We start from the raw sequence: 25,710 nt of genomic DNA, 5'->3' as shown, positions 1-25,710 counted from the left end.
TTACCCTCTTCAAATCTGCTCTCTCTTTCCAAGGGGCGCTATGACGTCGCATAGGAACAAGGAGGGGGTGTTACCATGGAGACCAGAAATCCTTTCGGAAACCCCTATCTGGGGTCGGTCCCGTCGGCATCCACAACGCGGGAAGACGGGGGGTCGCACTCCTCTCCCTGGGCGCCCGTTCAGAGCACGCGCAGACCCCCGCCTCCCAGAGCGCTGACAGCGGCTTGCGAAAGACCCGCGACCCCCACGCCGTGAGGAGGGGGGCGGACCCCGCGACTCGCTGGTGCACGCCTGCTCCGCCCTTTAAAATAGGTGTGTGTCAGCTCAGCCAATCGGAAGCCGTCCTCCAGGCAGGCCCCGCCTCCTCCGTCACAATTCCCGCGTCTCTCAGTCTCCAAGGAAACCCGGGATTCAGAGCCTGGGCAGAGGGGCCCAGAGACTTCCGGGCTTTGTAGTCTCCGAAGAATAGAGAAAAGGGAGGCGCACTTGTTAGTAAAGTTGAGATTAAGTAAATGCTTTGGCCAAATGATGGTTGGGGTCCGGAAGAAGGGGGGTGCCGCAGAAGCTGCTGGGAGTTGTAGTTCAGCGCATGCGTTGGAACCGGGCTGATTCCGGAAGTGGAGAGCAGAGGCGAAGGGGCAGCCGGTGTAACAGGGAAATGTCTCCGGACCAGGCGTCTCCTTCCCCGCCCCTGCCTGGCGGGGCCCGCCGCGGTGGCTGACTCATTCCCGGGTCTCCCGGCTGTTGTAGCAAGCAAGACTCTCGCTCTCGGACGTTTTCTATCGGCATCTTGGTCTCCATGGGAACACCTACCGCTCTCTCTCCACCTTTGCCGAGTGACGTCAAAAGCGACTGACCCCGGAGAGGTCATCGACGCTGCGCTTGGGCTTGGAGGAGGCGGTGAGCGCATGCGTCGGGGGTTGGAGGAGGCGATGGAAATCTTCCCTGGAAAGCACACGTGGGTGGCGGTGGCAGGGATTGGAGGGCTTCCTGCTTCATTGACTCGTCTGGTGTTGTTTGGGAGAGGCTTCGCTTAATTCACTGTAAACAACTAGCACTGTAGAAAAGTCAGTCAGCGGTGGAGGCAGCGTATGCTCGCTGCCCTGCCTGACGTCCACGCTGGGTTCTTCTGACAAACCTTAATATCCCCCACACCTGACACTCCATCTAAATATTCCTCACTTCCAATAGTGAAGGTCTAGTTTTTCAAGCAGCAGAGCCCCTACTGCTGCCCATTATCTTAACATTTGGCAGCTGGCTTCTCCTTGACTTCAGCCTGCTTGACCGCTTTTCCTAGGACAGCCACATCAGAGCAGAGAAGCAGGCTCCAAAGAGCTTAATTCCAAGAAAGGGCCTGAGGATGGAAAGAGAGGGAGAGAGAGAGGAACACAGGCATATAAAGAAAGTTAGATATGGAGAGGAGAGAGAAGGAAAGAGGACAGAGAGACATTGTGTGAGTGAGTGTGCAGGCACAATTATGAAGGTGAGCCAAGGACAGGCCATTCCAATGGGACTTATAAATTTCCCCCTCTGCTTTTCTCATCAAACAATTGCCTCCAATTTAAAATTCTTGTTTCTGATCTTAACTTATCCGTGGGAGAGAAATAAGAGGTTAGTGAGTCTTGAGCTTTCTAGTGACTGGAGTTTACTCCTGAGAGTGAGTTTGAAGAGGAGCTAGATATACACAGAGCCTGACCTCAATCTGATTTTAACTCTCTGCCACACTATCCCGGTTGTTTGCTGTATTCCTCACGTGCATTATATTTTTTGAGTAATTTTAGGGTGTGATGTCTCAACTGTCTGAATTGAGTTCATTCAGTTATTCTGTTGTAGAATTTGAGAGAGGTTCAATTATTTGCGTATAGAGAGGCCAGGACTCAGGAATGATTTTGAGAAGGAAAAATGATTTATTGACGGCTGGCCGGAATTGGGAGCTTTCTGTTTCAATCCCGAGCCCTGAACAAGAGTTTGAATCCCTTTTTATACAGAGAGGAAAGGCCAAATGGTCCTTTTGTTTCAGTTCTCAATTGGCTTCAATCAGCATATATCTTTCACATCTTAGGTAAGCTTTTAGCATGGACTTCAAACATTCTAGATAAGCTTTTTAGCATATTTTGTTTGCATTTCCCCTAAATACTTAAAGTTTATAGACCTTGCATTGTTAAACTGTTTCCTGGAACTGGAGTCCTTGCCATTGTTACCAAGAGCAGGACTGCACCTTTTTAGTGTCACACTCACAAGTCAGAGAGCTTAGGTTAAATCTCTGAAGAGACAAAGAGCCTCCTCATTGATCAATTCCTCATTGATCTCTTCAACAAAATTCTAAGGGCCTATTTTGAACAAGGCACTTTTCTAGAAGTTCATTAAATGTAAAAATTTAGAGATTCAATTGTATGTGAAGACTTGCTCACATTCATTTCCTTTAAAGTTTTTCTCCGAGTGAATTCTCAGGTGTCAAATCAGGACTAAGCTCTGGCAGAAAGTTTTCCCGCATGCCTTCATTAATAAGGTTTCTCTCTGGTGTTGGGTTTATGTTGAAGACTTTCACACACTTGGTGCATGTTATATAAATAAGTGAAAGACGGTTCCTGTGCTTTGTTTACTTGTTCAAAGAAGCATGGAACCATACATTCATTTCAACAAGTATACAGTTCATTATAGAAACAATTGGGAAGGATTGAAAAGGGATCACAAGGGGATTTGGTAGGGAAATCCCTACAGATGATTACTCAGCTACTTTGTGGGCTTATCTTCTCATGGTACAGGAGATATTTTCCCACCTTGCCTTTGGGCAGGCAGGTGTTAGTCTTCAAAGGACCCAAGTCATTACCTTCTAAATTAGCAGTCCAGGGCACAGAGCAGACTGTTTGGGAAAGAAAATATCTGGGAGATGGAGGAAATTCAAAGATTGAGCTAAGATGGAGCAGGATCACTAAAAGGAACAGCAAGGGTCATTTCTAAGAAAGAGAAGGAAGAAGAGAGAAATGTATTTGTACATTTATTCACAAATTCATTCCTTCTCAAACTCTTTGCCTGAGCCCCCAGGGTCCTACATGACCTGCTCTAATCCCACTTCCTCCCACTGTCCCCAGTCTACACTCCTCACAGATTATGATCCACCACCTTGTGCCTCCAACACGCCATGCTGTTCCACCACCTGGAAGGTGCTTCTCAGAGCTTACTGCACTGGCTCCTCTTCATCTTATAGCACAAACATCTCCTTGTCAGAGTGGTGCTCCTGACCCCTCAAGGTCCTCTCTGTCATGCCATGTTGTGGCATGTATCAGTATCTCATTCCTTTTTATAGCTGAGTAGTATTCTATTGAATCAATATGCCACATTTTGTCCACTCACCAGTCCATGTACACAGCCCATTTATTTATATATTCTTTATGGCTGCTTCCACTACAATCACAGAGATGACTAGTTGCAACAGAGATAGTATAGGCCACAAAGGCAAAAATATTTACAATCTGGCTCTCTAGAAAGAAATTTTGCTGATACCTGGTGTAGTGGGTCACACAGACACCCTCATATGAAACTTAAAATATGGTGCGACTTGTGCTTAAAAATATGGCCAAGGAGAGCATGAAATCCCATTCAATTCATTCAGCTGTCCTCCCTGTATAACAAGAGCTGGTTTTGGCTTCCCAAATAAAGTCATGTCTGGCTGAGTCTTGAGGACTGGGGTGCATCTAGGCTGATAAAGGGTCTCTAACGCTATTCAAGACAGAGGGACTGGCATGTGCAATGGCATAAAGGAGGGGTTCAAGTGGTGCTTTTTAGTTTAAAATGGACAGAGAATGGAATGTGGGTGGGGATGGAGGCAGAAAGAGATGTTGAAAAGGGGTGGATTTGATAGCACTGGCATTGAAGATGGAGATGACCACATAAGAAGTTTAGATGGTCTAAAAGAGTCAAGAGTGACCCTCATGCAAGAACCAGGAAGAAAATGGAGATCTCAGACCTACAGTTTAAGTGTTAAATGCTGCCAACTGAGCGAATGAACTTGTGAGTGGATGCTTCCCCAAGCCTAGATGTAAGAGGTAGCCTGGCTGACAGCTTGACTTCAGCCCGGTGAGCCCCAAAGCAAAGAACCCAGCCAAACCCACCTAACTCCTGACCTATGCAACTGAGATAATAAATGGTACTATTTTAGGCTGTTAAAGAATAAATAAAAAGGTGGGAGAAGAAGGAAGGGTCCAGAACCTGAGAACCTTTGGATGCTGCCCATGCCAAGGGGTTGAAGTTGACTGGGGGAGGTGCTCTCAAATCACACCCTGTGGAACTCTGGGATCCTTTGGGGTTTCCACATATGCATACTTTGATTCTTGTTTAAAAATGAGACTATTTTTCAAAGCTGTGATAAAAATACCACATACACTTAACTTTTCCTGTCTTTGGAGAACTGCATCATCCTTCTGTACAGGTTTTTTTTTTTTTTTAAACCTTGGAAGAACCGCTATTAACTGAAAAGCATCCTGAGATTACAAGTCAAGCTGTTCTATAATTGTTACCAACTGCAATTACTTACTTGTATAGAATTAAGATTTTCCCCCAAAGAAACACACAGAATTTGGGGATATATGTAGAAGAATGAAAGTATTACCATCTCACACCTTATACACAGATCAACTCAAGATATATCAAAGACCTAAATATAAGAGCCAAGACCATAAAGACCTTGGAAAGAAGTGTAGGGAAACATCTACAGGACCTTGTAATAGGAAATGGCTTCATGAACTTCACACCAAAAGCATGAGCAGCAAAAGAACAAATAGATAAATGGCGCTCTGTCGTGGTCCCTAGGCGAGCAGCGGGAGTCCCTCAGGTGCAACGGTAAGGACCAGGAAGGAATGAGGGTCCAACAGTGAGCCCCTGATACTAATGACTATGCTTGTGAGTCTATACACCTGAAATAAGAACAAGGCCTAGAGCAGCACTGTGCCTAAGAGTTTCCTCCTGACATCCTCCATGTTACTCAAATGTGGCCAGTCTCAAAGCCAAACTCAGCATGTAAATGCAATGCCTTCCCCCCAGTGTGGGACATGACACCCAGGGATGAGCCTCCCTGGCACCGAGGGATCACTACCACATACCAGCTGAAGATGCAACTAGAAAATGACCTTGAATTAAAGGTTCAACGTGGACCAGCAGAATATCCCTGTCTACATATAATAATAGGAGTTAAAAATGCTGTTTGACCTAAATCAAGGGGGAAATGGAAAGGACAAATGAGTTTATATGGCTATAAGTCTCTAAAAAAGAGTCTGGAGGTTGTCAGAAGGATTGCCCTTATGCACACCTGAGCAGAGTCTCAGAGACAGATAAAGTAGATATAACCCCAGGTATTGGTTCTTTTGAGGGCTAAAGAGACCCACAGGTTCTATGGTCATGGGGCTGTGTTTTTGTGTGATGGAGCTGGACTCAGATGGGATCTCTTTTCACAAGCCTTTCATGCTACTTTACTGGAATTATATTTGGTGCTGGGGTTTAAGATATATCTAGGGGATTTCAATCTCTGGACTGACAATATGATAGCCAGGCCCTGAGCCTCAACAGACTTCAGCTCCTACACTCTGGGGTAAGTCCAATAAATCAAAGTGTAGGAGCTGAAGTCTGTTGAGGCTCTGGGCCTGGGTGTCATATTATCAGTCCAGAGACTCAAATCCCCTAAATATATCTTAAACCCCAGCACCAACTGCAATTCCAATAAAGCAGCATGCAAGTCTTGTGAAAAGAGTTCCCCTCTGAGTCCGATTCCATCACGCAGAAACACCACCTCCAAAGAATGGCCATCTGCCATGGCAGTGAACCCCATCTGCCATGACCATAGAACCCGTGGGTCTCTTTATCCCTCAAAAGAACCAATACCTGGGGTTGTATCTACTTTATCTGTCTCTCAGACTCTGCTCAGTTGTGCATAAGGGCATTCCTTCTGACAACCTCCAGACTCTTTTTTAGAGACTAATAGCCTTATAATCTCATTTCTCCTTTCCATTTCCCCCTTACATTAGGTCAAACAGCATTTTGAAGTCATGTTATTATATGTAGACAGGGATATTGTGCTGATCCGTATTGAACCTTTAATTCAAGGTCATTTTCTAGTTGCATCTTCAGCTGGTATGTGGTAGTGATCCCTCGGTGCCAGGGAGGCTCATCCCCGGGTGTCATGTCCCATGCTGGGGGGAATGCACTGCATCTACATGCTGAGTTTGGCTGTGAGAGTGGCCACATTTGAGTAACATGAAGGCTGTCAGGAGGAAATTCCCAGGCACAGTGCTACTCTAGGCCTTATTCTTATTGCAGGTGTATAGGCTCAAAAGCATAGCCATTAGTATCAGGAGCCCACTGTTCGGCCCTCCTTCCTTCCTCGTTCTTGCCGTTGCACCTGGGGGACTGCCACTGCTCCCCCAGGGTCCATGACAGTGACCCCCCGGGCAGGGGCCCAGTACCCCCCCAGGTGTTGTTTTTAATTGTTTCCACTATGAGTATATCTAGACATTAGTATATATTTTTAGACATATATACACCTGTGAAACCATCACCATAATCAAGAGCATGAGCATATCTGTTACTGAGCAAGGGCTTGCACCCACTACCTCCAGTCACTCGTGGGGTTTCAAGAGCCTGTCATATTCTGGCTGTTCCCCCTGGACTTGCTTGGGCTGATCGATAATTATTGGGCATAGGGGTCGCACTGAGATGGAGTCTTCTAGCACCATCTGAGGAGTAGCACACATTCCTTACAACAGCCCAAAGCCGTGTTAGTTGAGCTCGGGAATCACTGCCTGATTTGTTTCCACATGTTCTTCTGTCAAATTGCCATCTTCTGGTGAATTTTGGGTAGATGGTGGAGAGGGGTAAATTTAGACCTTAATGGATGCTACTGTTCAATTTAATTCACCACAAGACATTCAGATCTTCAGGGCCCTGGACTCTGTCGTCAAGTCAACTTCCAACCTCTCACTTTTTCAGGTCTTCAGAGAATCTTTCATCTCTAATCCTATGAAATTTATGTTCATTGTTACCTCAAATATTTCTTCCTCTTTATTTTCACTTTCCTATCATATGGCGTTTGGGCTTGGGTTTTTTTCTTTCTTTCTTTTTTTTAAGCAAACAGTTCATTTCAAAGTGAAAGCAGTGAAAGTACACACTTGAGACATGCATGTGGGTGCTTTTACTGGCAAAGTGGTAACCCGGTGCCTTGGGGCCCAGGTTTAAGTAGGGATGAAATGGGAGTGTCTTCTTCCTGGTGGTTTCATTTGGTAGGGGAGGGATAAGGGCCAGTATATTCTGTTTTCTCTGGTTGGGCAGAATATGATGTTATCTCTTATTTCCTGAGGTTTTATATGCAATAACTCAGGTCTGGATGCCCACAATAGCTCTGGTCTGGCTGTATACAGTGCTTTCTGTTGTCCCTGATATGAAGTGCTTACTGCTCTCCCTTTTTCCTTCTCCAGTTCCCCATTCTGACCTGCCTCAATGCATTTTTTCTCCTTTCTTCACTGCTAAATAAATTTATTTATTTTTACATTAAAAAATATAAAAGGTTCATATATACCCCACTTCCCACACCCCCCACTCCTCCCACATCAACAACTTTTTTCATTAGTGTAGTATATTCATTGCATTTGATGAATACATTTTGGAGCACTGCCACACAGCATGGATTATAGTTTACATTAAAGTGTACATTCTCCCCCAGTCCATTCAGGGGGTATATAATGTACTGCATCTGTCCCTGCAATATCATTAAGAACAACTCCAAGGCTCAAAAATGCCCCCATATCACACCTCTTTTTCTCTCTCCCTGCCTTCAGCAATGCCCGTGGTCTCTGTCTCTACACAAATGATATCATTTCTTCCATTGCTAGAGTCACAATAATTCTATAGCAGAATACCAGTAAGTCCACTCTAATCCATATTTTATTCTCCCATCCCAAGGACCCTGGCATGGTGATGTTCACTCCAACTCTAAATTGAGAGGGGTCTTAAATCCCACATGGCTGATGCATGGGATTCTCCTGCTTGTAGTTGTAGACTTTCTTGGTTCCTTGGTGTGGTGGTTGATCATCCTCACCTCTTTGTTAGCTGACCTGGGTAAATCCAATGAACTGAACAGTAGATTTTGCAACTCTGCTGAGGCTCAGGGCCCAGCTAGCACATGGACTGTCCAGAGATTCAAGTCCCCTGGGCATACACCAATCCCAGCTCCAAACAAAGGTTTAATAAAAGTAACAGAAGAGGCATGTGTAGAGAAGCTACATACTGTGTACTCTGTCACTCTCAGGAGTACAAACTCCAAAATAGGGCCCACTGGCAAGGCTCCAAACTCCAGAACCATTTGCCATGATCATAGGACCTGGGTATACCTCCCCAGAGGAGTTCCTTTGTGAAGTTCATGAAGGGCTTTCCACTGCACAGCTCCCGGCAGGTTGACTTGAGTATTTTTAACAAGCCACCCATCAGTTTTCAGGATGAACTACAGGCTAGGAGCCCTGGTTATTTCATACTGACTATACTGTGGAACTCCAAGTACTGGGTACAGGTGCTAGAATAAGGGACAGGAGGGAAATGTGGGTTTGTGCTGCCACTTTCATAACTGTGTAAGCACAAGTATTGCTTTTTTGGCAATAGCACTGTTTGTTTTCTGATGCCCTGGATAATGCATAACTACTGTTTCCCAAGGTAACAGTATGGGTTTTACTAAATCTAGGATTTCTTAGCTATGTTTAATTGGTGACCCACTGTTAGTAAGCAATCTTTGTTCTCATTAAACAGCAGAGAGAGCATGAAGGATAAGGAAAGCATACATAGAGTCTGTGCAAATATTAGCCTGTTTTCCATCTGCTGGCTTTAAACATTGGCTAAGTGCAAATTGCTCTTCTTTCAGGGCTGAAGTTCCAGGGGGAAGAACTTGGGCTTTATGGTTTCAAATTGAGGAACCACTCTATAGCTTGCCTTTTTTGTCTCTTTCTTAATAAAACTGTTTCCATCTGTGAACCATTTGATATTTGCATTCACAAGAGGCTTATCCTTTAAATCTGGTCTGCTTGAGTATTTTGGTTAAGAATTTCAAGGCAGGAATGGAGAAGGGGTCCCTCAGGATCTGACTTTGGGCCCACTACAGGAGGTAGTGTGGTTGGGTAGAGAGTTTGACATACTCCTCTCTGCACATTGGGGTCTTTAGTAATTGATACTGGCTGCCCGTAAGCCACTGGCGGCCCCTGACCTCAAGCACATGATATGGGATGAAGATTGTGGAGGGCACACCCAAGCTTATTTAGTGGCTTTTTAATTAAGAGGGCTGTTGGCTTCACGGTTCTCAGGCAAGGTGGCCATTCCTTTACCTTATAGACATGTTCATTAACTACTCAGAAAATGAAGTTGATGATTACTTTGAACATGCTGAATGTCCTTCTGCATATGATTTATTAGAGGTATTACCATATCATCAGACATATATTTAGAATAGGATATAGGTATAGTATTAAATACTATAAATATTAATGTACTACTCAAAGCATTACTTTCTCCTTGAGGTGCAGTTAATAACTGTAAGTTTAGGTTTGCAATGCCATACATGTTATCTCTCCATGGGAGCAAGCTATAGTTCCAACTGTGTTTAAGTTTTACTCCCAGTATTCTAATATTCATTGCTCCATTGGTATGTTCTTTACAGAAGCTTCAGCACCATTGACCCTATAGAGAAACTAAGAAAGGAGTTTCCAGTATTCTACTGTCTGGTGCATAGCACTCTGCCATTATGAAACAGCCCAGTCTGGAGGTGATATCCATTGTACATTTGGCTATATTGAGCTGTTATTGGCTGTTGCAGGACTTTGAAACTGTAACATAGTTTTCATTGACTTCAGGAGCACAACCAGAGTTGTAGTAGATACTTTTATTGTTTTATGGGTCAGTGACAAACCTAGTCAATAATTCATATGGAGAGGCAACCTACAGTGTATTCAAGGCTGGATTTGAATGCCCAAGAGTGTTTGACAATGCTGGAGTTTATCTCTTGATTTTTATATATCTTTCAAACACTTTTAATGGAATGTATTACATATTAAATGCATTTTTAGGACCCAGCTTTTTACTTCTGCACTTTTACTATGAAGACATTAATTACATAGGTATTTTACTTAGGCAGTAGAGAAAAACCTATTTTCTCAATTTTAAAATGAAAACTGAAGATCATTCAGGGTGCCCTTAAATGTCCACAGCCACAACCCTCCCTCCAGTCCTTGGCCACTGGCAGCTATTCCTCTCTCTAGCTCAATAGCTATCATCTGGGGTCCTCTATGAATGGCATGCATGACTGTTCAAAGGACTTAGTCCTATTCCTAGGCTTTGTTTTCCACAGGTCTCCCCACTGATGTAGGTAGATGTATTAAAACTTTCTTTAACCATGGGCAGCAGACGGTCCTTATTGGGATAATCTGGATAAAATCTTTTTCTCATTTTTTTTGACTGAAAGAGAGATGCATGTGCACCTAAAGGAGACAGAAGCAAATGGTGGTGATATTGTGTTTCTTCTTAATTCCCAGAGCAATGTCCTTTTGAGCAAGTGGACACTTCATGGCAGGAATTAGAACAAAATGCTGGAGAAACGATTGATAGCATTTTTAGTAAAGGTTGAGGTAAACTTCATGCCAAGGACTAAAGGAATGTGGTCTTTCTGGTGCTTAGCACATGCAGTTTCAACCAAGTGTAAACAAAGAGAAACCTGCAGCAAGGCAGGAATGGAGACTAGAGGGCTCAGTAGTTGTATTACAAAGTGCATTGTTTGTAAAGGAAAAGATTTTGCTTGAGCAGGAGGACAAATCATGAAGAAGCAATCATCTGTGGTTTGAAAACCTGCAGGGAAACTCCACGGAGAATAAACTGGAGGGGTCCAAAGAAAGAACAGGATGGACAGTCTGCTGTATGAAGCAGGTGAGAGTTGGCTTCATGTCATGTATCCCACAAGGGTAGGTTCTTAACCTTAATCCATTCCTGTGGGTGAGACCCCATCCTATATAGGACCTTTAGATGAGGTTACTTCAAGCAAGGTGTGGCCAACAGAGCAGGAAGGGCCTTAATCCTATTCCAGGAGTCCTTTATAAACAGAATTATATTCAGATACATAGAGAGAAAGCCACCCAAAACAGTCAGAAGTCAGCTGAACCTGGAAAAGCCAGGAGAGGCTGCCATGTAACAGAAAAAATGATGACAAGCATTGCCAGTTGCCAAGCCCAGATTACCTCAGTCTTCTGTGAAAAAGCATTGCCTCAATGATGATACCTTGATTTTGGACTTCTGGCCTCAAAATTATGAGCAAATAAATCCCCACTCTTTAAGCCAACTAGCATTTGGTATTTGTTTTAGCAATCAGGAACAAAATCAGATAGTGTAAATGAAGTCCAGGTCATGGGATTTAACTCTAATATAATACAGATAACATGGGATTATGTTGCATATACATTACCAAGTAAAAGGCACAGTCTCTAGTTGGGTTCAAAGAAAAACCATTCTAGAAGAGAGAGACAAAGAAGGGCCAACCAATATGCTAACTGATGAAATGTGTCAAAGGGAAAGAAAAGGATGTGAAGGATTAGAGAGAGGAATGCTTTTGTTAGAATGCTATGGTCCACTTCTCTGTTAAGTGGACATTTCTCCTGAGACATATAAATGTAATTAACAGAGAACATTTGGATTTAATATCAACTGATAAAGGAAAGGGGAAGGTGAAAAATGAATGAATAAACATTGAAGTCTAGCAATCAAGGGCAGAGAAGGCTTAAAGAGGAAATCCAAGGATTAGCTGATCTTCAGAATGCAGAGATCTACAAAATGGTTGGAGTGGGAGAACATGAGTATCCGTGTGTTTGAAAAGAATAATTGGAAAACTTGTGAGGAGGCAGAGTGTCTAGACTAATGTGGGCAGTACTAGAGGCTTACTGATATCAAGGTTGGAGGGCAATGTGGCTATTTACTCTGAAACATTGTTAATTGGATTTGAGGTACAAGAATTCCACCATCCCATAGAGAGCTGTATTTCAAGACAGACTCACCATTTCCATGAAGGAACCATTGAAAGAATTGTTCAAGTGACTCTGGAGATTTCACAGTCTTCATTCCTTTCCAAAAAAAAAATAACCAGAAGCAATAATATCTCTGGGATTTCCGATTATGTAAATAGCCTAAATGGAAAAGAAAAGAAAAGTGTGAAATAAATGGATCTGATTCCCTTGCTCCTAGATCTTAGAAAATGGTGAAACAGCTATTCCCCATTAAAACATGTGGCTACTTGTCAGTCTTCTGTTCATTCATTCAGCAATGTTTGTTGTTGTGTGCCAGAAATTATGTAGATACTCTAGATGGGACAGTGAACAAGACGTGGATTGTTTCTACCCTCCAGGACATTTCAATACAAGCCAAGGAAATGTTCCCCAGTACTTTGAAGGAAAAATGATAATAATCATCAGGACAATATGAATAGTTAGATAACTAATAACACTTGCTGAGAATGTGCCATATGTCAGCAACCAACCATTGCAGCACTTTGTCTGCAGTATAATAGCATTTATATGAGAGGACAAGCAAAACAGCATATTATTTATGTTAAAAAATTTGCTCTAAAGCAGCACATTGGCAAAAGGAAGAGGTGTGATATTACAATGGGAGGGTCTACCTTACATGACAGCATTTCCTTTATGATTTTATTTTAGTGAAGTATAAAAAACATTCAAAAGATAACTTTATGGTTTGATAAAATGACGATCATGCCAAACAGAGGAGGAGAACATTGCTGATATCAACCTAACAGTGTACCTCATGCTTTTCCCATCATTTGGCACCTCATGTGTGACCATACTCAGAAATGTTTTACTTTAAATTGCTTCTAAGTGTTTGTGTTTTTATAATATAAATATATCAATAAATTATATCTACTATATGTAAATACATATTTATATAGTATATATACTGTATTGACATACACAGTGTTTATCTGTTTATAGTATATGAATAGCATATAAATGATGTAAACTATAAAAATTTTTATACTCATATTATTCTACATGCAAAATATATACTTGTGTCAATAGATACATAATGATATAATTAAATATAATATATAGGTATATAATATATAGTATGGTATATGTTTAACTTAAACTCAGTATACAAGTATATATAAATATGCATATCAAGTAAAACACAATATTGCAGTACATGTATTACTATATGTCTATATTTTATATATGTAAAATATATGACATACCATTTATTTTGTAATACACATATTTACACATATGTAATAAACATCAACATGTTCACAAAATTTTTATATAGCACAAAAAAATTTTACATGTGGTTCATATATTTATATATATGCATAACTATTTTATGTAATATTACAGATAGTACATAAGATATGTTCTGGAAGTACATATTTATACAGTACATATAACCATACATTCATAAAATACATATATTCATACCTATGTTACAAAGCATTTATTAACTGTTTTCATGAACATACTGTATATTGTTAAAATCCCTGCAGCATTTCTATATTCAAGTAACTGTGACCATGAAATGTGACTAATCCCCAGGGGTTTCAGAGGGTATTGCAACAAGACAGCCCTGAATGATTGTTGCTGAAGGGGTGAAAGAGGGAAGGGGGCCTCTCAGGCTCTCTGTTTCGCTGGTTTTCTCTCCCTCTCCCTTTCCTCCCCCCCCTTTCTCTCACACACTCTCTCCTTCTCCCTCTCCCCCCTCTCTCCACCCCTCTCAACCTCCCTCCTCCCTCTCTACCACTTTCATGTTTTCAGTAGAGAACCATATTGACATGGAGAGGACCTGGCCTACAACTACGTTTTTGACCTTGAGCAGTTGAGAAAAGTTACCTCAGCATGGATAATGGACAGCAGATAAGGGGAGCCTCAAGGTCCAGTGGGATTTTTGTCATAAACGAGGGGAGGAGAGGTTTTGCCTATTTTTGTGAAAGCATAATGGAGAGTCATTTGCATTTAAACTTCTAACATTAGAAGTTCCTCAAGGAATATTGTTTCCTAAATATTCCTTCTTCTTCAACTTTATATCTTGTGATAATATCCAGGCCCTGAAATCTATGCAAATAATCAGGATGCCTCTAAGTAATCTTCTACCTCAATTCTCTCTCTTCATCACCTTCAAGAAATACTAATGAAATAGGATTTCTTCTTTTAACATGAAAGAGGAGAGGGTAGAAAACTAATCCTCCTGCCTTTGAAAACTATAAAACTAAGTACGATATTTCAGACAACAGTTTTCAGGCAGTTGCCAAGAAGCTGAGCAAGACTTGGATTCAAAGGAGCAGGGAACTAAGGAATTGAGAGTCATGGTCTCCCCATTCTCTGTTGGGGACAATTTCTCAAATGCAGTGGAGGGAGCTGCAGTGTGAGCTCAGTCATGCTGAGGCACAGGGGCAGAGGTCTATGACTTGGGGCCCCTGGGGTGACAGAAATGGACAGAACGGCATCCCAGAAAGGAGACTGGTCTAGAGAGATGGGGACTCAAACATCTGCCAGAATACCCTGTAAACTGAGGGCATACAGCTGGGCTCCAGACATGGCACAGGGAGGCTGGAGACAAGATGGCAGCTGCCCTTAGCTCATCAACACCCCTGCATCCAGGGAGGCAACCCAGCAGCCAGAGAAAGATACTAACATTTTGTACAGTGTAGAAAGGGTAAGAATTCCCCCTGGCTTCTCATCAGAAAACATATAGGCCCAAAGAAAGTCAAAAGCTGGCCTTAAAGTGCTGGAGGGAAAACCCACACATAAGCACACACACAACCATTAGCTTCTAATCCTGTATCCATGAAAGCTGAGAATTTATTACCAGAAGCTCTACCCTACCATAAAAAATGCTTGAGGAATGGGACATATGGGAATCTCCTGTGTGTGTGTGTATATATATATATATATATATATATATATATATATATATTTTAAGGTTTATTTTATTATTTATTTCTTATCCCTTCCTCCCCTCCCCTCTCCCCCCCCCCCCAGTTTTTTGCTCTCTTTTGTCCATTCACTGTATGTTCTTCTGTGTCTGCTCACATTTTCTGTGGCACTGGGAATCTGTGTCTCTTTTTGTTGCCTCATCTTGCTGCGTCAGCTCTACGTGTGTGTGGCACCCTCCTGGGTAGGTTGCACTTTTTTCTGCATGGGGCATCTCAATGTGGGGTGCACTGCATGCACACGGGTCTTCTATATGAGGGAGACACCCCTGTGTGGCATGGCACTCCTTACACATGGCAGCACCATGCATGGGCCAGTTCACCACATGTCCAGGAGGAACCTGGGTTTGGACACTGGACCTCACATATGGTAGGTCAATGCTCTATCTCTTGAGCCATGTCCACTTCCCTCCTATATATTTTAAGCTAACATTTTGTGTGATCATGTCTCTTTAAAAAATAAATAAAAAATATATTTTTTAAAAATGCTAAAACAAGTCTCTCAGTATGAAAGAAAATAGTAGTGCATGTATAGGAGAGAACAAAGAGCCTCAGAAACAGTAACTAAGTGAGTAAATATTAAAGATATTTTTCCTCCTGTAATTCACTTAAAAGGCAGACAACTGTTTACAGCAAATTAATGGCACAGTAAAGAAGTTTTAAATCTATCTTCTCAGGTGGCCACAGCACATTTGCTACACTCCACCTCGTTCTGTCTCCAGGTTATCCCATCTCAACAGTTCCCAAACTCCAGTCACACCAGTTCAACACCCCAGCTTTCCCTTGCTCAGACATTAAATGAAGGACCAAAGCCTCCATCCATACTCCATCTGCAAACCCCTGCCCTCATGGGGAGGCCCAATACCTTCCCTATATTTCTCTCCCTGCTTTACCCTCAATATATTTATGATGTTTTTAAAAATAGGCCTTATTTCTTGAGCATTCCCAGGAGTCAGATATGATGTCAGACAATCACTAAGCAGTATTATTGCTATGAAAGTACCTAATCATAGTTGATCCATCATCTTTTTCCACTTAATCCTTTAGTAGGTGACTTGAGTTGACGTTAATCAGCACATTTTTTCTTTCATAGAGCAAAATACATACTAGGGATATAATATTTAAATATATGAGGAAAACAAAGCAGGAATGCATGCACAAAGGAATAAATGAATTCAGGAATGACTACTAGCAATTTAAGCTGCAAAGGCATTGTGCTATTGGTGATAAACAAAAGCTGAAAAGCCAAGAATCAAACCAAAATTTTCTGATGCAAAACCCCAATAATTTTCCAGAACTTGTTCATAGGTCATTTTTTTGTTTTGTTTTGTCTTCATTCATTATTTTCTTCATCCAATATTTCCTTTAGTCTCTATCTTGTGCCTAACAATATGCCACATTAGTGTAAAATGATAAAAAAAAAATTAGTAACAAAATAAACATGACCTCCATGACACTGGAGAAATCAGTGAGTAAATGAACCTGACAATAAACAGGCAGACAAAGAGAAATATAGCACAACACGAACATAATATAGCACACTGTGGTTTTAGAACCTTTTGATAATACTTCTACTACCACATCATGTAAGATGGTTTAACAGGGGAGTGTCATGCAAGTGACTCAACATCTTTGGTGTCACATGATCTCAACAATAATCTAAGAAGAATACACATTCATATTTATTGCCCAGGGTCACTCAGTTTTAGAGCCACACTTCAGAACTCCTGGAATTATGCATGAGGCATGTGGAGCTTTTTTTCTTTTGCCAGAAACCAAGGATTGAACCCAGGACCTCATACATGGGAGGCAGGATCTCAAATACTGAGCTACATCCACTTCCCATGTGGTGTTTTGATTGGGAAAACCATGCCATGTGTAGATGATATCATGATTACAGAAACACAACTGCATTCCTGATGTGAGTGGCAAGTCATATTTCCTCTGAAATATAGGTTCTGATTTATACACTATAAATGGGCAACTGAATCTTGGGGTGAGACAATGCTCAACTTACTAATGAAGGCAATATTTTTGGGAGCAACACCACAGCGATTATTTACTGTCAGACACTATAGCTTGGAACAAGTTTGCCTAATATGCTCATGTTAACAAATGTCATATTAACTTGGTCCTTAAAACACAGGCATTCAGCACACACAAGAGGGCGAGAGGGTCGTTGCCCTGGTTTGCTCACCTTGGCTTTGGAACTGAAGAATGACTTGGGGAAGAACTGAATGGGGAGGTGGGAGATGTAGAATCGTGGGCCTTTTTCAGGTGTATGATTCCTTAATTTTTCATACCCATTCACAATTTCTAGCCATGGTGAGTGATCCCAGGTGACAACAGACTGGATCCAGCTGGGGTCTCCTCTTGAATGAATCAGGCAGATGATCTCTAACAACCAATTGGTTCCTAGATAAAGAAAAAAAGTGGTGCCTACAACAGCCTGATCTCTGGCCATGCCACCACTTCTGAAAGGCACTTTTTTCTTCCACTGATAATGCCAATGCCCATAAATCCAAGTATGTTGATGCTCCTCATTTTCCTTCCTCAGCAGCACTCACTCAGTACTTCAAACGTAAAGCACATGGCTGGGCATCCCCTGCTCCCACTCCTCCACCCTTGCTCCCTCCTGGACAAACACACAACACCCACCCCTAACCAGTTTCTCTTATTCCATATCCAGAGCTGGGTGAGTTTGAATGTGAGGATTTCAGAGGTGAACAAGAAAAAGAATTGGCCACTAGATGAATGTAACACTATACTCAGGGCGCTGCTCCACAAGTTTATGTGAGGGGCAAGCTCCTGGAGCCAGAAGCTTCCAGAGGCCAGCTCCTCTGCAGAGAGGATGTGAGCCAGGGGGAACTCCTACCCTCCTAGGGAAAAGCAGATAAGAATGGGGCCTGCTGTCCTGGCCTGAGGCTGCCCTGTGTGGAGCACTGGGCCACAAGCTCTTGGATTTAGAGGTGCCAGTATTACTGAAGCAGTTTGATATTATTATTGAATTCCAAAAAGAAATATTGGATTATGTTTGTAATCTGATCTGTACCTGGGAATGATTGATTTATGATTAGGGCATTGAATCCCCATGCCTTGATGGGTGGGGACTCACAGATAAAAGGCATGGCAAAGAACAGAGTTGAGGGTTTTCTGATGTTGGAGTTTTGATGTTGGAGTTTGAGGCTGAAGCCTTAAGCTGGAGCCCTGAGAAGTAACCTCACAGAGAAAAAAAAACCCAGCACCAGGAAGAAAGGAATCTTGCACCAGAGAAATGCTGCACCCTGGAAGAGAGGAATCCAGGAAGCCTGAACCCTCACAGCCACAGGCTGCCGTTTTGCTTCAGCACATGAAAATAGACTTTGGTGAGGGAAATAACTTATGCTTTATGGTCTGCTATCTGTAAACTCCTACCCCAAATTCATACTCTTTATAAAAACCAACCAATTTCTGGTATTTTGCATCAGCTGCCCTATGGCTAGTACAGAATATGATACTGGGAGTGGGGTAGTCCTTTTGCAATTACCAAATTGCTGGGACAGTTTTATAAATGGGTAAAGGGTATTCCTTGGAGGAGTTGTGAAATGCTTGGAAGAAAAGACCTACAGTGCTTTGTAGAGACTGTTGATAACAATATGGATGTTAAAGAGACTTTTTATGATGCCTCAGAAGTAAATGATGGAACTCTTATTGGAAACTGGAAGAAAGGTGATCCATGTTTTAAAATTGCAGAGAACTTAGCAAGATGAATTCCTGGTGTTGTATGAAAGGCAAAATTTGAAAATCACAAGCCTGGGTATTTAGCTGAAAAAATTCCTAAGTAAACCCTGAGAATGTACCTTGGCTTCTGCTTGCAGCTTATAGCAAAATGCTAGATGAGAGAGATAAGCTAAGGTCTGAATGGTTTGGCAAAAACAAAAGAGAAACTGATTCTGGAAATTCCAAGCCTTTGGAAGTCAAGCTCACAATGGAACTGCCCCATTTGTGGACTTAGCTAAACTTGGAACTGGCAAATCAAGATCGAAGATGCAGTTATCTAGGAAAGACTTGTGGAAAGTCTTAATGTCTGATGGTTTGGACCCCTGCTTCCTGCATGCTAAACCAAGGGACTTTTTGAGAGAGCCATACGAACAAAATCACTGTCAGCTTGGAATGAAGAGAACATAGAAAGAAGAGATTAAAGGAGAAACAGTTTTAAGAGGAAAACCATGGAAACTGAGGTCTGGAACTTGGACATCACCTTGGGCCAAGAGAGGAACCCCACCCACATGTACAGGGAGGATGAGTTTGCCCCACCAGTTGAAGAGGGTGGATATTCCTGTCCCTTGTTCTGGTAGAGTTTTGCCACCCCAGAGTACAGAGAGATTGGAACACATTCCCCAAGGATTAGGGTGGTTAATGTAAGCACCCCACAGGTCTAGGAGGGGTGGATCTTTCCCCAAAAGGTTAGGGAAAGCAAGGTGGTCACCTCATTGCTCTGAGAGGATTGAGCCTGTATGCCAAGTTTAGGGGGAATGTTGTCTTCACATCACTGTACTAGGGGGATTAAGACTCTAATACAAAGATTGGGTAAGGTGTGGCAAACACCCCAACACTCTTGGAGGGAGAGGTGTGGAGCTTGGTCAACACCCAAATGCTTGATGAGGGTGGAACCAAGAAAATGGCCATTGGGCAAGACTGTGGAAAGGGTGGGTCTTCATATGGCCCCAAGGAGAAGAAATCATCTTAAGAATGACTCTCAGAGTTTGAAATCAAATGGAGAATGTCCTGAAGGTTTACTGAACTGTAGAGGACCCATGACTCATGTTTTCTTCTCCATTTCTCCTTATTTAATGAAATTTTTTATCCTTTGTCTATTTGTGTATTGAAAGCAGATGAATTGTTGTGTAAATTTCAGAGGTCTAGAACAAACAGGACTTTGCCCTTAGACAAATTTTAATTCTTTAAATTGTTTGTGATATAATTTAGTACTTGCAGTGAAACTGATTGTCTTTTTAAAGATTTATTTTTATGTATTTCTCTCCCCTTCCCTACCTGCCCCCCATTTTCTGTTCTCTGTGTCCATTCACTGTGTGTTCTGTGTCTGCTTGAATTCTTGTCAGATGGCACCAGCAATCTGTATCTCTTTTTGTTGTATCATCTTGCTGTCTTAGCTCTCCATGTGTGTGGCACCACTCCTGGGCAGGCTTTGCTTTTTTCACACAGGGCAGTTCTCCTTTTGGGGTGTGCATCTTAAGCATGGAGCACCCCTATGTGGGGGATGCCCTGCATGGCATGGCACTCCTTGGGCATAGCAGCACTGTGCATAGGCCAGCTCACCACACAGGCCAGGTCACCCTGGGTTTGAACCCTGGACCTTCCATATGGTAGGCAGGTGCTCCATCAGTTGAGCCACATCCACTTCCCAAGTTTTTTGTTTTGTTTTGTTTTGTTTTAATATTGCAATGCCCTTTTGGAATTCAGAGGGTGGAGTGTAGCAGTTTGCTCTTATAGATGAATTCCAAAATTAAATATTGGAGTATGCCTGAAATTTGATCTGTACTTGGGCATGATGGGTTATGATTAGGGTATTGAGTCTCCAAGAAAAAGGCATAACAAAGAACAGAGTTGAGGGTTTTCTGGTGTTGGAGTTTAATGCTGGAGACTTAAGCTGGACCCCTGGTAAGTAAGCTCACAGAAGACAGAGAAGCCAGCCCCAGGAAGAAAGGAATCCTGAACCCAGAGTAAAGCAAGACCCTGGAAGGGAGGAATCCAGGAAGCCTGAACCCTTGTAGCTATCAGCTGCCATCTTGCTCAAACACGTGAAAATAGACTTTGGTGAGGAAAGTTACTTACACTTTAAGGTCTGGTATCTGTAAGTTCCTATTGCAAATTCATACCCTTTATAAAAACCAGCCAATTTCTGGTATTTTGCACCAGCACCTGTAGCAGTTTGATATAATTGATGAATTCCAAAAAGAAGGATTGGATTATGCTTGTAATCTGACCTGTACCTGGGCATGATTGAGTAATGATTAGGGTGTTGCTTCACCACCCCTTGGTGGGTGGGGACTCATAGATAAAAGACATGGCAAAGAACAGAGTTGGGGATTTGATAGAGTTTGATGCTGAGGACCTGGGAAGTCAGCACTCAGAGGAAAGAGAAGCCAGCCCAGGAAGGAAGGAACCTTGAATCCTGAGAAAAGCAAGCCCCAGGAATGTAGGAACCAAGGAAACCTGAACCCTCACAGACATCATCAGTCATCTTGCTCCAAACAGACTTTGGTGAGGGAAGTAAATTATGCTTTATGGCCTGGTATCTGTAAGCTACTATTCCAAATAAATATCCTTTATAAAAACCAACACAGTTTCTGGTGTTTTGCATCAACACCTCTTTGGCTAATACATTTACCTTATGAATGGTAGAGGGATATTGGGCAGGTTAAATCCAAGCCTTAAAATTGCTTGTGTGAATTCTTTTTAGAAGAATGTAAATTTGGCACCAGTGACCTTTTGAAAACTGCTTATCCCTTTGGTGATTAGGGCTTCAGGTTATCACTATAAACACATCCAGTCTTACCACATTGCTCTCCTCCCCATCCTCCAAGGGACAATGGTCCCTAGCTTTACAATTTCTTGAATACGCATCCTTTTACTCTAGGCTTTTCCACACATACCTTCCCCCCTCATCTAACAATCTCACATTTATTCTTGAAATCTCAGGGTAGAAATACTTCATTCACTCTCCCCCCTAAACATTCCCTTGTGATCACAAGCACTGGCTGTAGGATTCTGTCCAGAAAGTCTCCATATGATTTGTCAGGGCCTTTGGATTACGGGGGCCTCTCTCTGTCCTTGGCATCAACACAATGCCACTCTGATCACCAACAGTCAATGGGGAGCAGAGAGCAGGCCTTGGTGACATAGGCCCACAGCCTTCCTCAGTTTCAGATCTTGCTTCCTTACCTGACTTTGGGTAAGAAAGTGTAATGACATCTTCGTCCTTCACCACAAATTCATTCTGCAAAAATTCCAGGTTTTTAACAGTTAGTGTAGGGAAAGGAATCCCATCTATCAACATATAATCAGCAGCCATCTCAAATGCATCCTGCAGAAACTTCTGGCAGCTCAGGCATCAGCAGTCCTGGAAGCAGCTGTTGGCTGTTTCCCACAGCTGAGGGAGTTGAGCATTTAAGAAAGCAGGAGATTGGCACAGACCAGTCTGCAGCTTCCTGAGGTTGCCATGCTGGGCCACAGCCTTGGAAATACCAAGGGAGATGGGAAATGGCTCTCTAACAACAGCTTGAGTAATCATTAGCTAATGAAGTAGTTTCAGAGGATGTATGTGTTCTGTTGAAAATAAAGCAAACAGAATTTAAAAAGGGGGTGCAGAACAATTTTATTTAGCTAAAGTTGCATTCATGCAGGAGCAGCACTAACAGAGCTTTCTGCTCAAAAGGGTGAGCTGGGGAGCATCTTATATGGCTCCTTGAAACAAAGGAAAAGGGAAGGGAAAAAGGGGGCATGGTTTATGGTTACTTTGGGACCATCAGCACTGTTTGAGCAGGATGTCCTTGATCATTTATTAGCAATCAAGCAATCAGGATATTGATGTATGATTTGGCCATTTGGTGAAGAACAGCAGATTTGCTGATGTTGGCTTGAAGTCTTCTTTTAAAGATTTCTTTTCGTTCTTTCTTTCTTTCTGCCCACACCATTCCCCCACCTTGTATGTGCTCACTGTCTGCTCTCTGTCTGTTATGTGCTCATCTTTATTTCAGCAGTCATCAGCAGCCAAACCTGGGAACTGCCATGTGGGAAGGAGGCACCTAATTGCTCTAGCCACCTCCACTCCCTGCTTGTTGTTTCTCATTCTGCTTTCCTCCTTGTGTCTCATTGCATCATCTTGTTGTGCCAGCTCACTGTCTTGCTCATCTTCTTTAGGAGACACCAGGAAACAAACCCTTGACCTCCCATGTGGTAGGTGGACAGCCAATAGCTTGAGCCACATCCATTTCCCATTCATCTCTTTGTTACAGTTCTTTCTCCCAGGCTCAGGCAGGGGTTTTAATTAGCACCACAAATGATCATTGGTATGTCAGCCTGCTTCCATTCAACTTTGTTTCTTTATAATTTCCTGGATAAAATGGAAGCTCAAGTAAATCAAGATGGTTAGTGAAATCATTGATTATTCCAACTTCACATTCCCTCCTTTTGGTTGAAGGAGTCCTTTGAGTTCCTGAAGAAAAGGTATGACTAGTTTCAGGCTTTTCATAGACTGATAACCTAGATCAGGGTTTCATAATCATTTTTGTTCCAAGAACTCCATTGCCAGTCAGGGAAAAACTGCAGACCCCTTACTAAGTCCACGCTGTGCTGTGTATTATTAATAAACATATCATACCCACACCAACACATCTCCACATGGACAGTTTTTTTGAATTTCACTTCAGGCTCAAGGACCCCTTGAAAAACCACTGCTCCAAAGCTACAGGGAACAGGATAAAAGTCTGGTGACTTTAAGGTGACATGCAGTGAACGATGCATGATGATGACAGAAACAGGTTGAGGAGAAGGATGATGAACAGCATCATCAGTGGCGATTGAGGGAATACACCAAGGGGCATTAACCAGGACCCCCATCCTTGGTTCCATATGTTCCTTGGTTGCAGGGTTCAGGCTGTGAAGCCATTTGGCTTCTTTCAAGATTTCCTGGATGTTCCACTGTTAATATTTTGATCTATTTGAAGCAGGCTAGATAGGGAGTCAAAAGATAGAACTGGAACCTGGCAAAAAGTCCATGTGGACATCGATACCCCCACGATGACTGCTGGAAGACCCCAGTGAGATTCTACCATAAACACTGAGTCTTCCTCCAAAAGTCAGGACAAGTCTTGGATCTTTTCAATGGGCCTCATCATTGGGCCCTTCCAGGTGGTGGGTGGGTGGGGGAAATCAGTGAAGACAGCAAACAGCTGGGACCACGCCTGTGCCATTAGCAAAGGGGCAGAGTAATTAGAGGTTTAGAAAACCAGCACCAAGGCCTCCTGCTCTCCTGCCTTCACCCTGTCCCTGTGCCCTATTCTGGCTTCTTGACACCTGCCTGGATCAATACAGAAGCAGCCCCGGGCATTTATAATCTGTAATGGGAACTGCAGTCTGTAAATCGGCCTCTTTATCACTCTTAGCCCCTTCCTCCCCACCTGGGAGATCACCTCTTATTTTCTCCTATTTCTCTTCCCTCCCTACCTGAATAAATCATCTGACCTAATTACCAAGGTGTGCTTTGAAATTCATTTCCTGCAGTTTAGCCAGGGACCTAGGCAAAATCCAGCAACATAATTCTTTCTAGTTTTGAGGCAGCTCAGTACAGAAAAAAGACCAAAGGCCAGTCACAGCTGGGACCCCACCTGAAAGCCCCTGCAGAGATGCAGCTACTAAGAAACAAGTAGGAAAGACCCCATGTGGAAAGACCCTGAGTAGCCCCTGCCCATGAGACCTCATGTGGACTTCTCCTGGGGCCAAGGGGAAGCCCTGGAAACCTGAACTAAAGGCCTCCCCACTGGTCCCCTAAGGGCTAATGGGTGGGGCAAGCAAGGAGGCCAGCAGGCAGGTGGGGCCCCTCCCCGAAGCAGGGCAGGGGCGGAGTGGGAAAAGGCTTTACTATGGGCAGCTCCTGACCCCAAGTGCCCCTCTTCCTGGAGCAGCCTGCATCGGTGTCTGGGTGAGCACTTTCCTCTAGTTTCTCAATAAACCTTCGCTGGCCTAACTAAACGGGCATACTCTGAAACTCTTCTAGGTGCCTTAGCCAAGAGCCCAGGGGCCTCCTGCACCTTCTGCCCTCAGTTTTGCTTTTTAGGAATGTTCCCTGTGGGTCTCAACTTGTCCAGGGATGTTGACCCAGGTGCAGCAGGGTGTGCTGGCAACAGCACAGACGCCTCCCTCCTCTGCCAGCAGGTCACCTCCAGCTAACTGGGTATCCCTAGTCAGGGCTGTGAGGCTTCCAGGTGGCCCTGAGGTTGGGGATGATGGTTCTTGGTACCTGAGGCCTACCCAGGGGCTGAAAGCCCACGTCTGAGCCCTCCTCCAGCACGAATTACACACAGCAGTGCTGTGATAGAGGCCACAGCTACAGTACAAACCAGATGAGCAATTACAGGAGCTCATGGGCACTAGGAGCTGCCACCCAGAGGGCGGCTCTTATCTGAAAGATGAGGGAAGGACATTTCAGGGGAGATCAGAGATGCTGGGTGCTGGCACGTACCTGCACCTCTAACAGACTGACTGAACATGGATGTTGCCACGGTGGCACCCAGTCAAAGAAGAAGTTAGAAGAGGCCTGTGAGTCTGGAAGAGAAGCCTAAGGGTGCAAGCACAGGTGCTCAGCAGGTGCTGGAGGGAGAGGGGCAGGCTTCCTCAGGTGAGTGCTGTGACAGTGGAGCTTCCTCCACAGGCCAAGGACACTTGCTTGGAGGGCACTGACTTACAGCACCACACACGGGGACCCTCCAGAGGAGCTGGCCATAATGACAATTGTGTTTTACCTCCCGGTGCTAGTTCCTCCAGGCCAGTCATTCTGTGTAGCCATAGGGCTGCTTCTTCTTCACTTTTAGGGCTGAAAAGTGGGTTCCAGGTACTTAAAATTTCTAGGGAGCTTTTAGGTTACACACAAAACATACAATATCTTAGGACTTAGAAATAAAAATTAGAGGTCAGAGCCCTGGAATAAA

The 25,710-nt window shown here is 43.2% G+C and overlaps 1 protein-coding gene, 1 long non-coding RNA gene and 1 pseudogene across 4 annotated transcripts in view; 1 reads left to right on the top strand and 2 right to left on the bottom strand.

Annotated features, from left to right (window-relative positions):
• Positions 1–629, bottom strand: part of LOC131273035 (sulfotransferase 2A1-like) — an 83,057-nt gene extending 82,428 nt beyond the window's left edge. For both annotated transcript variants that reach the window (XR_011646408.1, XM_058280889.2), the window contains exon 1: positions 5–629. Coding sequence is in view for 1 of the 2 variants with exons in the window: in XM_058280889.2 (XP_058136872.1) it covers positions 5–52 (48 nt within the window). In the remaining variant the exon portion in view is untranslated. The remainder of the gene's footprint in view (positions 1–4) is intronic.
• Positions 630–648: 19 nt separating this feature from the next.
• The window catches only part of LOC131274416 (uncharacterized), a 41,305-nt gene continuing 16,243 nt past the window's right edge, over positions 649–25,710 (top strand). Inside the window, exons 1-2 of one of the 2 annotated variants that reach the window (XR_011646409.1) lie at positions 649–900; positions 10,873–10,944. This is a non-coding gene — a long non-coding RNA (uncharacterized lncRNA). The remainder of the gene's footprint in view (positions 901–10,872; positions 10,945–25,710) is intronic. The other variant, XR_009181690.2, reaches the window with a different exon arrangement.
• LOC101417539 (sulfotransferase 2A1-like) lies at positions 11,877–22,107 on the bottom strand (annotated as a pseudogene).

Source organism: Dasypus novemcinctus, chromosome 18 (genome assembly GCF_030445035.2).
Source record: "Dasypus novemcinctus isolate mDasNov1 chromosome 18, mDasNov1.1.hap2, whole genome shotgun sequence".
Lineage (NCBI taxonomy): Eukaryota > Metazoa > Chordata > Mammalia > Cingulata > Dasypodidae > Dasypus > Dasypus novemcinctus.
The sequence above is the reverse complement of the archived record's forward strand: the minus strand, read 5'-3'. Positions and strand labels throughout refer to the sequence as shown.